This window comes from Condylura cristata, unplaced genomic scaffold (genome assembly GCF_000260355.1).
Source record: "Condylura cristata isolate star-nosed mole 26May11 unplaced genomic scaffold, ConCri1.0 scaffold00043, whole genome shotgun sequence".
In the NCBI taxonomy this organism is placed as follows: domain Eukaryota; kingdom Metazoa; phylum Chordata; class Mammalia; order Eulipotyphla; family Talpidae; genus Condylura; species Condylura cristata.
Genome location: NW_004567144.1, coordinates 4850734 through 4865753, shown reverse-complemented (window position 1 = coordinate 4865753; position 15020 = coordinate 4850734). Strand labels below are relative to the sequence as shown.

At 37.6% G+C, this 15020-nt stretch overlaps 1 protein-coding gene across 10 annotated transcripts in view; it reads right to left on the bottom strand.

The window, feature by feature from the left end:
* Window positions 1–6743: 6743 nt before the first annotated feature.
* The window catches only part of TAF1 (TAF1 RNA polymerase II, TATA box binding protein (TBP)-associated factor, 250kDa), a 92345-nt gene continuing 84068 nt past the window's right edge, over window positions 6744–15020 (bottom strand). For 8 of the 10 annotated variants that reach the window (XM_012733937.1, XM_012733938.1, XM_004694480.2 and 5 more), the window contains 2 exons: window positions 11088–11265; window positions 6744–8565 (listed from right to left, as the gene is read on the bottom strand). In XM_012733937.1, coding sequence (XP_012589391.1) covers window positions 8343–8565; window positions 11088–11265 — 401 coding nt within the window. In that variant the 3' untranslated portion in view covers window positions 6744–8342. The remainder of the gene's footprint in view (window positions 8566–11087; window positions 11266–15020) is intronic. The other 2 variants (XM_012733939.1, XM_012733941.1) reach the window with 2 other exon arrangements.

The window sequence follows — 15020 nt, the reverse complement described above, 5'->3', positions numbered from 1 at the left end:
ATTGAAAAAAAGAGATGGCTTTAAACTCTTACCTTAATGCTCATATTATATGCCTAGAATATGCTTATTTTTTCAAAAAGATAAGCAGAATGTCAAAATTTAGGATAAAGATATTTAGGAAGTGAGTTGTCTAAATAATCTGTTTCCAATACATTCACTTTTTTTCCCCTTTTACATATACTTTACCCTGATATGTTTACAGTATGGAAAACTGAAGCAAAATATCTATCACCCCAGCAATCTTCATTTCTTATTTATATTTATAAATACCTTTTCCTTTAAACATTTAGCTATTTCTCTAGTTTTCAGCATTTATTTGCTTCCAGTTTTCTAAAACAGCCTCTTCCTCCCCTTAAAGAGTTCCTGATTTCAAAGGAAGAGACACTGGATGAGGGAGAAGTGTTATGATCAATGCTAGGACATACCTCTGCCTACTAAATTATCATTTAATTCTGCTTACTCACTTCTCATATAGATTACAGACTTATGAGTCGAAATTTTAGATGGCTGAAGATCTTATTTCTATTATTTAAGTGAGAGAGTGCTACAAACACAGGGTTTAAATGCACATTTTTGTTTTATTTTAAGTCAGACTGGATAGGTATTTAAACAAGTTGAATAGCTGTAATATGGAGTTGATTGAAAACACTGGATTCCAAGTCTCCAAAATGTGGAATACCCAAACCTATATAGGCGAAATTTAAAAATTATTTTGAAAGTCTTATGTTAGTTTAAACCAACTTGCAGAATTTGTAATTTCTATGTAATTTAAGCTGTCATAGTTGATGTATGATGTTTTTCAATAGGTTAGATACATAATAAAAACTTTGCCTATTATTATGAGCCAAAAAGCAAAGGATAAATTTGCAATAGGATATACCTGTTTATGAAAATATTGATTCAAAATTTCTTCGGAAGTTTGCCAATGGATTATTAATAGTGTTGCTATTATTAAAGACTATCTCTGAAGGTGCACATTAAACATGCACATTCTAAACCTAGGAATTAAAACTTACAATAAGTAACCTGTACTTCCATTTTGATATACACTAGTTTAAGAACAACTGATAAAGAGGATGACATTATGTTGCTGAATCAAAGTTTTCAGATAAGAATCACTTAACCAAGGGCTTGATACACTGCTGCTGATAGCTTCATTTATGAAGCAGATCTGCCTGTTCTGCTCCCTACTCGGTCTCTGGTGAGTCCTTTCATCCCTGCAACTCTGCCCCACACTTAAGTTCTTGTATGCATAAATAATAAATCTTTTATTATAAAGAACCACTTAACCATCTGTAAAATAGAACAATGTCTTCTTCCCTAGATACTCTGACAATAAGAGGGTCGAATTGGGGCCTAAGAATCAGTGTTTTTTTGTTTTTTCCATCACATTGGTTGTCTTCCAAGTCAGGAAGAAACAATTACTTATTTTGGCAAATACTGTACTGCAATACCTAAGACTCTGGGATTGCAGGGGTAGCTTAAATAGCAAAAGGAAAAAAGTGGGCTCCCTTAAGGCTCCAGCCCACTCCATTTGAAAAGGTACCCACTACTCTTAGAATGAAGACAAAACTCCTTAGGAAATGCTGTAATGCCCAGAGGCAGTTTGCCCTTTGCTATTGCTTACACAAATCATCAATATCCATCTTTCTTGCCTTGACTTAAAGGTGGTCCTTTTCTAGTCCACTTTTTGTCCCTGGACAAACTTCATTTGTATAATGGTAGTAGTAATACCTAGTCTCATAGATGGTTTGGAATTAAGTGAAGTCAGGTATGAAGCTTTATGTACAGTGAATGATAGCTATTAATCAAAGCATGTTGTCTCAACTTCCTTACATTCAATTCTAACCCACTTGCCATCTGGTTCTAACCTACTTGCCATTCTTTTCATTCTTTGCATCACTATTGCAAAGAAACTAAGCAATTACTAATTCCAAATGACAAACTTCAGTCCTTATCTGATTGGCTTTTCTGCAAGTACTGGAAATTACTCACCATTCTATCTTTGAAAAAAATTTTTTAAAGATTTATTTATGCATACAAGAACTGAGGTATAGGCCAAAGGTACAGAAGGTGAGAGGGTTCATCAGAAACAGTGGGGAGCAGGCAGATATACTGAAATACACTGTTGAGGGGAGCAATGGGTGAGAGTGAAGAGGTCTGCTCTGCCATATATGGTCAGGTCCCTGGCTGGGGATTGAACTTGTGCTGCGGTGACTGTCAGTAGCTTCCTAGTGCTGATACATATCCCCTTGTGCCACCAGGGAGGCCCCATCTTTGAAATTTTCTTCCTTTGGTTTCCCTAGAGACAGGGTATCCTGATTTCTTCACATTTCTCTGCCTTCTTTGAAAATATCTTTTATGCTGGTGAGGAACAGTGGGAAAATTCTAAGTGCACTAAAAACTTACTGCAAGTAGAGCAATACAAATCTGTCATTATCTAAATATGTAGTATTTTGTGGTTCTTTCATTGCTTATGTTTTCAAATTTAAAAGAAAGTTTTAACTTTATTAAAGCAGTATGTGCATATTTGTATACCAATGACAGCCACTCAGAGCAAGGTCTTCTTGATCATTAAATTAGCACTTTCACCCTATTATCCTCTATTACTGTTTTTTCTTCATAGTTCATCTCTTACTTGTGTGTTATCTACCTCCTTCACTAAATTCTCTTCTGTTCCTCATTAAGTTTTGGTTTTATTGGGGTGTAGGAGAAGAGTTGGAAAATGTCACCATGCTCCCCCACTAAGCTATTTTGAGGGAAGGGATGTTTTATTTCCTGCTCTATTCAAAGCACCTGGAATAATACCTGACACCCATTAAGCTCAAACAATATTTGATTGGCTAGTTAACTGAAACATCCCCCCTATTGAACCAGTCATTTGAAGGTTCTACCTCTTACTAATTCTCCCAAATCTCTGCCTACTGTTCATGCTTTACAACTGACTCATATCTTGTCTGAGAGGGCCACAACCCTATCCAGTCCTGTTCTCCTACAATCCATATTCTGAGTTGTTGACGTGATCCTAGTCCATCCATAGGTCCTTACTGTCTCTTAAGTCCAAATTCTATAGCAAAATGGACAAAGCTCTGCATCATCTGGACTGAGACTAATTCTAGTGTCACCTCTTGCTGACCCCTTCCACAAAAACCATGCTCTAACCATTCTAACTATTTACAGTCACATGTTCTTTGCACATGCTATTTTCTCTACCCAGCATAATGCCAATTCCTACCCTTCAATGTCTTCTTGGCCTGACTAACTCAAATGAGTCATCTCTCAGTTCTGCCTCTTAGTTCCAGAGCTGATCTCTGTACCTTTACACAACATTGTATTTTATTTCACACTCTTGTGTGAACTTCCCATCTCCAATACTGTATCTACAGCACCCAGCACAGTGCTTCGATAGTCAAGAAATGGTTACTGAAATGAAAGCCTGCAATCCATTTCATATCCAGGCCTTCACCCAAAATTGTTTTACCCTTTTTGCTACTATACCCTGATAGCTATGTTGCTGACCTTTCAAAGTAAATGACACAGTACATTGGTATTTTAAATTAACGTTTTAAAAAGATTTATTTATACATACAAGTGGGGTACAGACCAGAGGTGTGTGTGTGGGGGTGAGAGGATTCACCAAAGACAGAGTGGGAAGTGGAAGAGGCAGATATACTAAATCACACTGCTGAGGGGAACAGCGGACAAGACAGGAGAGGTCTGCTACGTCATGTGGGTCAGTTCCCTGGCCGGGGATTGAACTCACTGCTGCAGTGGCTTAGGATAGCTTCACAGTGCTGCACTTTAACCTATTCCGCCAGCAGGGAGGGCCTAAATTAGAAGTTTTTTTTTTAAGATTTTATTTATTTATGCTTACAGAACTGGGGTACAGGCCAGAGGTGTGGGTGAGAGGGCTCACCAGAGACTGAGTAGATCTACTGGAATACACTGCTGAGGGTAGCAGCGAGTGGGTCAGGAGAGGTCTGCCATGCCATGTGGGTCAGCTTCCTGGTGGAGGATCGAACTCATGCTGTAGTGGCCTCGAAGAGCTTCATAGTGCAGTGCTTTAATCCATTGCACCACCAGGGAGAGCCCCTAAATTAGAAGTTTTTAACCTCATCTATGGATTCAATAGCCAGCAATCTTTTCACGATCACTCAAGTCCTGTTCCCATTTACCTTGGTGGCCATTATAAAACAGAAACAAAAAGTGCTCAAACGTTAATAGAAGGATTAATAATTAAAAGAAAGAGACCAGCTTTGATTCCACCTTGCTCCTAAAGGTGTTGATAATTTGAGGGACAACTTGGCAAATCTTTCTTGTGAGTATGCAAAAATGAGTGCATTTCTCCTTTGTCCCTAAGCAAATAAAACAATGCCTACTACTCTATGACTTACTTTTTCAAGACTATATTTCTGCATTATCACACACAGATTTTCCTCATTCTTTTACCAGTTGTATATTTTTTCATTGAAAACATATACCACACCAAAAAAACAAACAAACAAACAAAAAAACAACAAACATATACCACAATTTAATTTTTCTGCTACTGGTGGACATTTGGATGGTTTCCAATTTTTCATGATCTCCCCAGTAGTTCAACACTTATTCATGCTCCCATCCCATTTTCACTTTTCTCACAAGTGTGATCTTACTCCTATTCACAGAGGAAATGGAAGCTATGAAGAATGAACTCTTAAATAACTTTCTATTCCTTTATCTACATACTGATTTGTAATTACATCCATCTTTTTCTCTCCTAAGGCAAATTTCTTTACTCATGCTAGCTAGTAATATTAAATTTTGTTTCCAAGTCTTTTCAGTAACTAATCCTCTCTTGCTTCTTCCAATTCATCCCTATCTTTTGTTTTCTCTCCTAAACCTATGTAAGCATGCTTATTCATTTTCCATCTAAAGACTACTTTTACTCCTCACAAGGACAGACCTTTTCAACATGTGTCCCTGTGGCATATGGATTATTTCAGGCTGAAGTCAACTGAGGACTTGTAGGCACAAGAGAAACTTCTACCATTCCTTTAACTACCTAAAACAATGAAAATTGGGATTACTACTCCACAACTAGTGTTTTCCCCAGAAATAACCTTTCTATTGGAGAAGCCTATCTATGATGGCTAGGGAAACATCTAATCTGATCTTCATCAGGAGTTCCCCTCCTCTCTGAATCCCTATCTTTTCCTTATAGCTCAGGATATATATTTTGCTCCATTGGTTTTAGAATCCATATTCATGTGGAATTCTCCACACACATTAATTAATTTTTTCCCCATTAACTCATTAGTTAATTGTGATTGCTTGACCAGCCTGAGAAGAACCAAGAGGTTAGGTAAGAGAAAATTTCTTCTCTGTTCCTACAAAGCATAGTTTCTTGAAAGAGTAATAATGTCTACCGTCAGAATCTCATCTCCTGTGTCCCTCACCTGCTGGCTGGCTTCCAATCTCACTACTTTTGCTAGTTAAAAGTTACTTTTGCTAGGTAAGGTCACCAGAAACCTAATTCCCAAATCCACAGGCTCTTGCTTAGGCTACATTTTACTTACCCCCTATATGGTATTATAAATCTTTTTTTTTCTTTCTTCCTAGGCTTGAGAAATATGAATCCAGGTTTTCCTTCTATTTCTGACCACCCACCCCTAAACATTGGTCTTCACCAGGATTCTGACCTACATGATCTTCTGACTTTACATCATTTTCTTGGGTAACCTCACCTACTTGGCTCCAGGTTGCACAAATCCTATGCTTTCTATTTATTACACTTAGATAAACTTAAATGCTTCCAATTGAACTGAACTATTTCTCTTACCTCCCACCCCAACTTCCCAATCTCTTCAGTGAATGGCATTACCATATACCCAGTCACCTAAGTTGGAAACCTAGGTTCTACTCTTTTACTTTTCGTTTTGCAATGTCACCGAGAAGTACTTCTCATTCCATCTCTACTTGCTAATTTGTCTTCATCTTTCATTTGGCATCACCCTTTCCTAGTCCACCCGTTTTCATATTGCTACCAGATATCGCTCAAAATGAGGCGTTGATCCTGAGCTTTGTAATCATTGCATTACATGTGTTCTGTATTCCACCCATCCAGAACTACCTGTTGTTCTATGGACAGATCACGTAGTTCCATGCTTCTAGGTATTTTTGACCCCTCTGCTTAGAATGCCCTCCTACCTTCCCTCTAACTATGGCAAACTCTTCATAAGCTAGCTAAAGGTGTCCTTTGGAACAGCTACCTATTCTTATTCCATAATCAAGAGTTGGTAATTCCCTCTCAGCATGGAAACTTACAAATATTTATTGCAATAATCACTTTTTATTAAGCTTATTTTTGTCCATTCTCTCATTTTAAACCTTAAGTTCCTGCGATTAGGAACTATTATTTCTGTATCAGCATGTGGCAGACACAGATAAAAATAGGTGACTTGACAAAACATTGAAGGAATGAATGAAGCCATGTATCCACCCAATCTCCCAAGCCAAAATTTTGGAAGTCATCTTCCATACTTCTTTTTCCATCCCCAAATACCAATCAATTTCTGTTTATTTCACTCTCCAAAGATCTCTTAAATGCATTTCCCTCCTCCCCATCTTAATGCTATAGACTCAGTTTAGGTTCCATTACCCTTTACTTGAACCAGATTTGCTCCCCTCCAAACCATTCTCCACGCTACTGCTGAAATTTAAAATAAAATTTTATTACAAAAATAATACATACTTGTAAAAAAATTTAAATACAGAAATAAAAGCACAATTCCCCTCCCAGTATACATACAACCATATATCCCTCCTCCAATCCCACATCCCAGAAGTTATCATTATTAACAATTTAGCACAGATCCTTTTAGACTTTGCATATACAAGCATATATAAACACATAAAAAATATATACAGTTTTGTCTTTTACAAAAATGGGATCATACTTGTCCGTTGCATATGATTCTTCCATTTCTTCATTCTAAAGACAGAAAATTTCTAGATCACATATCTGATAATATCACTCCACCAGAGTTCCTCATTCCCCATAATATGAGATTCGCTCATGAGCATTATCAAATGCAAAGCTCTTTATGATCTGCTTTCTGCCCATCTTTTAGTATCATCCCTAGCCATTCCAGCACTGAAAGACTTAACATAAACCACTTTAAATTCTCTCTGAAACAAGGCAGGTACAAACAAACAAACAAACAAACTAGGAACACACTCTGCCATTTCTAGATTTTGGCCTTTTCACTTTACGTTACAGTCTGCCTGTCTTTTTCATCTGGCAAGCTTCTACTAATTCTTCAACAAATAGCTTAAAAATTACCTCTAGGAAGACATCTCTGACTTTTTCAAACAGTATCACTCCTCTATTTTCCCCTACACTTTATATCTAATTCCTTAATTGCACTAATCTGACAGAACTGTAATGATATATTAACAAGTTTAGAATTCCATCCCCTCCCACAACTTGAGTGAGCTCTTTGGCTAAAATAATTGTGTCTTATTAACCTTTGCATCCCAAGGATCTGATAGAGTGCTTATAATGGAACATATATTCAACAGCAAATCTGTTGAGATTTTTAGAATTTAGAAATGTTAACTTAGTACCTACTATGCACAGAACCATATCCTAAGCATGAAAAGAAACAAAAGACACAGTCTTTGCCTTAAGAAACTTACCATTTTCCTACCTTTTCACCAGGGGAGGGATGGGGAAGGGACAGAACACATTTACATGGCAACATATCATTTCTGACATAATAGGCAGTTTCAAAGACTTATAATCATTTGCCTCAAATCCATTTAGGAACAAGGCATTATATAACCAAATAAATAATAAAATAATGGGCAGTTTGTCCAGTAGGTTTATGTTTTTAGTGTGGTACAGAGTCCACCAGAACCAAATCTGCTGTCCCAGCAGGGGGGTTGTCACTTATTACAGCCTAAAATTAGAAAGCTGAGATGATACCATGCTTGGAAAATTTCTAACACATCAAGAGGACATAAAGGTATTAGTCCTTTTGTAATTTTTCCTTTTTCCCCAGGGGAAACAAAATGATACCAAGAGCAATAAATGGATTTAAAGAGGGGCACTAGAGAAGGAGATTGCTCTATTTCTATTTGTGGAAAATGGAAAAGGATTGCTTGGTTTTAAGTCAAAGGGTGGCAGTGGCCCCAGGAAGATCAGGAGAGGCGATTATCATTTACTATTTTTTAAAGGCTAAGGTGTTAATCTGGTGATTTCATGATTAGACACTGTACAAATATAAACAAATTGGGGAAAGGTGAACCACCTAGGCTGGAGAACAGGGAAGGCTGACCAAGGAGGCCCAAAGGAAGCCTCATTCATCAGAGTCCAAATCACTGTCCCCAGCAATGGAGTGGAAATCCTCACTGTCCTCCTCGTCCTCTGACAGGTGGACCTGGCTTAGTACACTCGGCCCAGAGCGCTGCTCTTCCTCCTCCTCATCTTCTTCCTCCTCTGATACCTCATACCCACCGATGCTGCTGAAGCTTGTGTCTTGGGTGTTCGACTTGGGATCAGGCTCCTCATAGCTCCCATAACTGAGAAGAGAAACATGTCATCTCTCAAGCTCGGGCACCATCCTCTAGCTGACCATTCCCATTCTCCTATGCCACCAGGGGATCAGCCCATCTCACCTCCCCTGGACACTAGAATGTCTGGTTCTAGACTGTTCTACAGTTTCCCAAGAAAAAAATGAACTGTTCAAAAATCTCAACTTGCCAACTTCATATACACAAGAACCTGAATGAAAGAACTTCCTATAGCCTGAACAACACACTGCTAACTTACATGACCATAAATGCTCTGAGAGCCTCAGTTTCACCTACCACTTACAGCTTCACTCATCATCCAATTAGTCAACAGTCCTTAAAATTTCGCCTCTTCACTGTATCTTGTTTCTTAACCCCCTCCTTTCCATCCCTATTCTGCCTACGTTGGCTTAGTACTTTGTTATCTCTGGCCTACACTATTGAAATCATTCTTCATATGCCTCCAGTCTTGCTCTTCTCCAATTAATTCTTCACACTTCTGCCAGAGTGCTCTTTATTTTTTGTTTGTTTGTTTATTCTTAATTTTACTCAAAAAAAAAATCATACAAGTAATGCATGTTCACTGGTGGAGGGGAGGGAGGAATTTACACCAGAAAAAAAAGGAAAAAAAATCACCCAATAACTTCCACCACCCAGAGATAATCTTTTTATGACCTTCCAAATTTTTTTCTATGCACTTCACTTATATGCTTAAACAATTTTTTATTTACAAAACTGGAATACTCCCATGCTTTTCAAGACTCTGCTTTTTTCACTAGTGATTATAACGAACATCTTTCCATGTCAATAAACATACACCTATAGTATCATTTTGAAAGCTGTATGGTATTCCACTACATGGCTATAACATGATTTATTAACAGTCTGTCACTAGGACATATAATCTGTCTTCAATTTTCCCACTGTTAAAAACAATGCTGTGATAAATATCCTTGTACAAACAACTCAATGAAGGTTTTATTATTCCCATAAAATAATTTCCTAGACATGGAATTTTGGGGCCAAAGAGGATGCACATATTAAGTTTTTAGTTTATAATGATAAATTGCTATACTTTTCTCCCATCCACTCCATTTTATCAATTTACATTACCAGCCATTTGAGAATATCTTTCTCCTTATACCTTTTGTAACACTGGGTATTATCATTCATTTTATTCACTACCAATCTATTAGGTAAAAAATTGTTTTTTGTTTCATTGTTTTACTGCATTTCTCTGATTCTCAGGGAAGTTGTTTGATCATATTACTCTCACTCAATACCTGCCCAAATTTTCAGACTCTTCATGATTTGGTGCTTACCTCTTTAAATTACATGGTTCCTATGACTGTAGCTGGATTAAGCAAAAATTCTAGCAACACTGGGTTAGCAGTGCTCTTGCTTCTGTGTCTCCGTATAAGGTGTCCTTGCTTTCTAGAGTGACCTTTGTTTTTGTATTGATCTAATTCCTGTTCTGATTCAGGTTGATTTTCTAATCAGTTTCCCCATCCTAGACGTACTCATCCAAAAAAATCTCATGGCTTTCTATCACAGCACTTTTTCATCTTATAATATAACAGTCTGTTTACTCATTTCAGGTTTCTTACTAGACTGAACTCTTGAAGGAAGGGACCTGAATCTTAGTTGCTTTTGTACTTGTGATAAATACTTGCTGAATGAATACAGATCAACTGCTTGATGAATACTGCTGGCTAGATGTACCATATGTATCTTAAGTCCAATATGCACAAAGACAAATTCAAGTTTTTCCTCCTTTCCTATCCCTTCTAATACCTGTTCTTCTTCTTTCTTATCTCAGTGACATTCCCACTCATTATAGATGTGATCTTACCTGAATTAAACTAGACAGCTAGTGATTATGTCTCTTCCTCTGACCCACCTACTCCTAACAGATGGCTCCAAGTTGAGATGCTTCACATTGCCCTAGGGCTATTTAACACACAAATTTAATGTTACTTTCTATTCCTTAAAGTAATGATTACCAAAATCCAAATGCCACTTTAGGTCCTCTACAATACAATCCGATGCTATTTCTAGTTGTCCTCAACCATACTTTGTTGTATTTCTGTGCCTATGAATATACTTTTCCATCTCTAAAGACCTCATCTTTTGCCACCATATTTACATAGTAGACTCCTATTATATCTGTAAGGCCTAGTTCAATTTCAAATGTCTCCCCATCTGTGAAATTTTCCCTGATTTACTCCAAGCAGAGTGAGACATTCCCTCCTCAGTGGTGACTTGGCACTTTGAATTTAACTTATGCTATGGCAAACATCACATTACATTTGCAATGATTTTGTTGCATCAGTCTTTTCCGCTAGACTGTGAGCTCCTCAAGGGCAGGATATGTCTTGCTCCTCTGTGTATCCCCAAGGGATTAGCACAGTGCCTGGCCCTAGTAGGTACTCAGGAAATGTTTGATGGATGAAAGTAATCTGATGCTGAGCCCTTTGACATCATAGCTGGGCACTGCTGCCACAGCCCTGTAGCATGTTGCTGCCGATTACCTGATGTTGCTATCTTCCAAACCATGGGAAGCCTCCCCACCGTCTCCCTCATAGGACATCATGCTTTCTTCATTTTCCATGCCCATTCTTGTGTTCTCCTGAAGCATTCGTGGCTGCTTGGGTCTTATCCCACCAGATCCCACATCGGAGTCACTTCCACTCTCACTCAGCTGGATAGCTGTGAAATGAGACAGAGCCTGAGATAAGCTTGACAGAATTAACATCTATGGCGTAGAATCAGAGGACTCTAGGCCCATCCACAACATTGCAGAATTGACTGGGATCACTCCTTCTCCTAAAAACAACTACAGGGCCCTCCCTGGTGGCACAAGGCGGTAAGAGCAAGGCACTATGAAGCTATCTGCAGCCACTGCAGCATGAGTTTAATCCTGGCAAGAGAGGTGACCCACATGGCATGGCAGACCTCTGACCTGCCCATTCACTGCTCCTCTCAGCAATAGTTTTCAGTAATCTGCCTGTTCTGCTCCCCACTCTGTCTATGGTGAATACTTTCACCCTCTGCACCTCTGGCCTGTACCCCAGTTCTTGTATGCATAAATAAATAAATCTTAAAAAAAACTACAAAAAATAACAATGTTTGCTCATAGGAAGATCCAGATGCTCCATTCCATCTATAGAGTATCAGGACTTTCCCATGAAGATCTCAAATTAAGGTTGGGAACTCTAGAGGGGAAGAATTGGGAGTGTGACAGTAGATACACATCAACTGGTAGAACTGGCTGGGGCTCACCGCCCAAGCCACACTGGGGAAACCTGGTATATTGCTGTTGGTATGGGCACTAAAAATTCTCTTCCTACCACCCTCCCAGAAGAGATCAAAGAAGTTATGGCAGGCAGATTTAGGCTACACACCATAAAAAGCCCAACAGAAGACAGAAAAACTTGTGAGATGACTCACAAGTCCTTTGGTAAATTAAACAAATGGCATGTAAGTATTGCAGTCCCACAGAACCAGTAGTAGAGGTAGAGCTGGGGAGGTAACGACCATTGTTGATGGCCACAGCAGTAAAGTAATGTACAACACATTCAGGTACAATACCACCTGCCTGCCAAGTACAACTTAGTCCTGGAACCCGAACCTGAGCCTGGCAGTCCAGACCTAACTCCCACCACCTATAGACTCATGATATGAAGTTTCATAGCTCATGATTTGAAATAGAAAGGTGCAGCACAGAGGTGAAATAAGGTGTTACGACAACCCCCCAAAAAAGAATACAGCTTGCTGTGGAATGAGAGAAGAGATAGAGGTGACTACCTTCGCCCCTCAAACAGAGATATTATTAAAGTCTGAGACTCCTCTTCTGCCTTACCTCACACCAAGGTAAACTAAGAAAAGAAACAAAATTAAATCCCCAGCTCCCCAACCACACACACATAGAAAAACACACATGCCAAAAAAATAAAAAAAGGCAGCACAAATGCCTAGGAAGCAAGAACATCTGAAAACATGATGGAAAAGCACACTGAGAATAATAAAATCCTGAGTCAAATATAAAGGATACAGAAATAGAACATCTATCAGCAGACCTCAAACAACAATATTAAAAATGCTAAATGAGCTACTGGATGGTGAGTCAAAGGCAAACAGGTACAAGATCTTAGAAAGGAGATCAAGGAACAAAGAGTTCGTCGCAGAAGATACTTAATATATAAAAAGATCATAAAAAGAGACTCTAAATGAAATGCACACATTTTAGAAGACACTTTAAATAGAATTAAACTGACAGAAGAATTTCAGATATAGAAGACTTAAGAGATAGCATCAAGACAAAAGAAAAACGCGGCAATTCTACAAGAAATATCAGACTCATTTAGAAGAGGAAATAATTGGAATCCCAGAAGGTAGAGAGACAGAAATGGAAGCAGAAATGCTATACAAAGAAATAGTAACAGAATTTTCTCAAACCTAAGGAAAGAATTAAAAATGGATATTTAGGAAGCAAAGAAAACACTCAAATTTTAAATAAAAGAAGGCCTACATCTGGACATATTATTGTCAAATTATCAAGAATCAAAAAAGAAAAAGGATTTTGCAGGAAGCAGAGAAACAGGCAACTTATAAAAGCTCACAAATTAGGCTTTCCTTGAACTTCAACCCACTCTCCAGGAATGAAGAGTGGAAAGAAGCATTCACAGCCATAAAAGACAACAACCGTCAGCCAAAAATACTCCATACTGCAAAATTATCATTCAAGTATGAAAGTGAAATAAAGGTCTTCACAGACAAACAGAAGTTTACCACCATCAGATCTGCCCCTTAAGAAATGTTGGAAGGCGTTGTTCTACAAGAAAAAGTAAAACATAAATTTCCAAGCAAAATGAGAATAGGAGTATAAAACCAAAAGCATGAACAAGAATATTATGAGTAAACAACAAAACACTAAATGAAAGGAAGAAATGGACAGAAACTGTATAGCAGCAAAGATGTCAGAGAACAGACAACAGTTCATGGAGGACACATGAAATAGGAATTTAAATAGTAATCATTAATGGAAAATCTTTTCCTTACTAAGGAATGGCCAACCAGAAAGGGCAGAGAGAAACAAATGGAAAAAGAACAACAGAAAAATAAAACAATCAAAAAAAATGACTGATAATAATTCATATAAATACTTACTCTCAATTTGAATGAAAAAGTTTTGGCCATCCATATATTGTTTACAAGAGACCCATTTAACACCAAAAGACAAAACAAACTAAAAGATTAGAGCAAATCATACATGCTAGTAATTCAAAGAGAAAAGCAGGAACTATTTCTTCTGCCATATAACTTCTATCTTCTACCACAGAAACTAAACTTTCAACAATTAAAAGTAATTATGGACAAAGATGGATACTATATAATGACAAAGGGGAGAATTTACAAAGAAGACATACTGTTATTAATATTTATGTACCTAATACAGGAACACATAGTTACATAAAGCCACTATTAAAGAGATCTAAAACAATGTATTAACAAAAATATAATCACTGTCAGAGACTTCAACACACCACAGACAGAAAGGAATAGATCATTCAGAGAGTAAACTAACAAAGAAATATAGGCCTTAAATAAAGTGTTTGAACAGATGGATTTATTGGACATTTTTAGAGCTTTCTATTCCAAAAGAAATAGAATTCACTTACTTTTCTAGTGCACATGAAACATTCTTAAGAATAGATCATATAATAGGACATAAACCATGTCTCAGAGACTACACAAAAATAGAAATTATATCAAGCATCTCCGTAGACCACAGTGCTATAAAGCTAAAAGTCAATCACAAAAAGAAGTCTGGAATAAACCAAAATGTAGAGAATAAACAAAATGCTTCTGAACAACTCCTAGGTCACTGAAGAAATCATAGAGATCAAAAAGTATCTGGAGATGATGGAAATGGAGAGACAAGTTACCTAATGTGATGCTTTTCACTATGTGAAAAGTTTATAGCAAAACAGACCCAGATAAAAAGAAAAAACCCACAAAAATCTCAAATACCTAACTTTATAGGTGAAGGAACTAAAAAAAAGAAGAAAAGCATCCAAATCCAACAAAAAGAAAGAAATGATAAAAATTTGAGAATAAATGAAATAGAAAACAAAATGTCCAAAAGACTAGTGAAACCAAGAATTGCATCTTTGGAAAAAATAAATAAAATCATCAAGCCATTAGCTAAGTTTACAAAGAAAGAAACCCCATTAATCAAATCAGAAATGAAAGAAATGAACTTCTATCGGATACTGCACACATACATATGATCATAAAAACCTAATACAAAAGCCTCTATAAAAACAAACTGCACAGGGCCCTCCCTGGTGGCGCAGCGGGTTAAAGCACTGCACTGAGAAGCGTAAGCCACTTCTGCATGAGTTCGATTCCCGCCTGCCCTGGAGGTGACCACATGGAGTGGCAGACCTCTCCTGACCCGC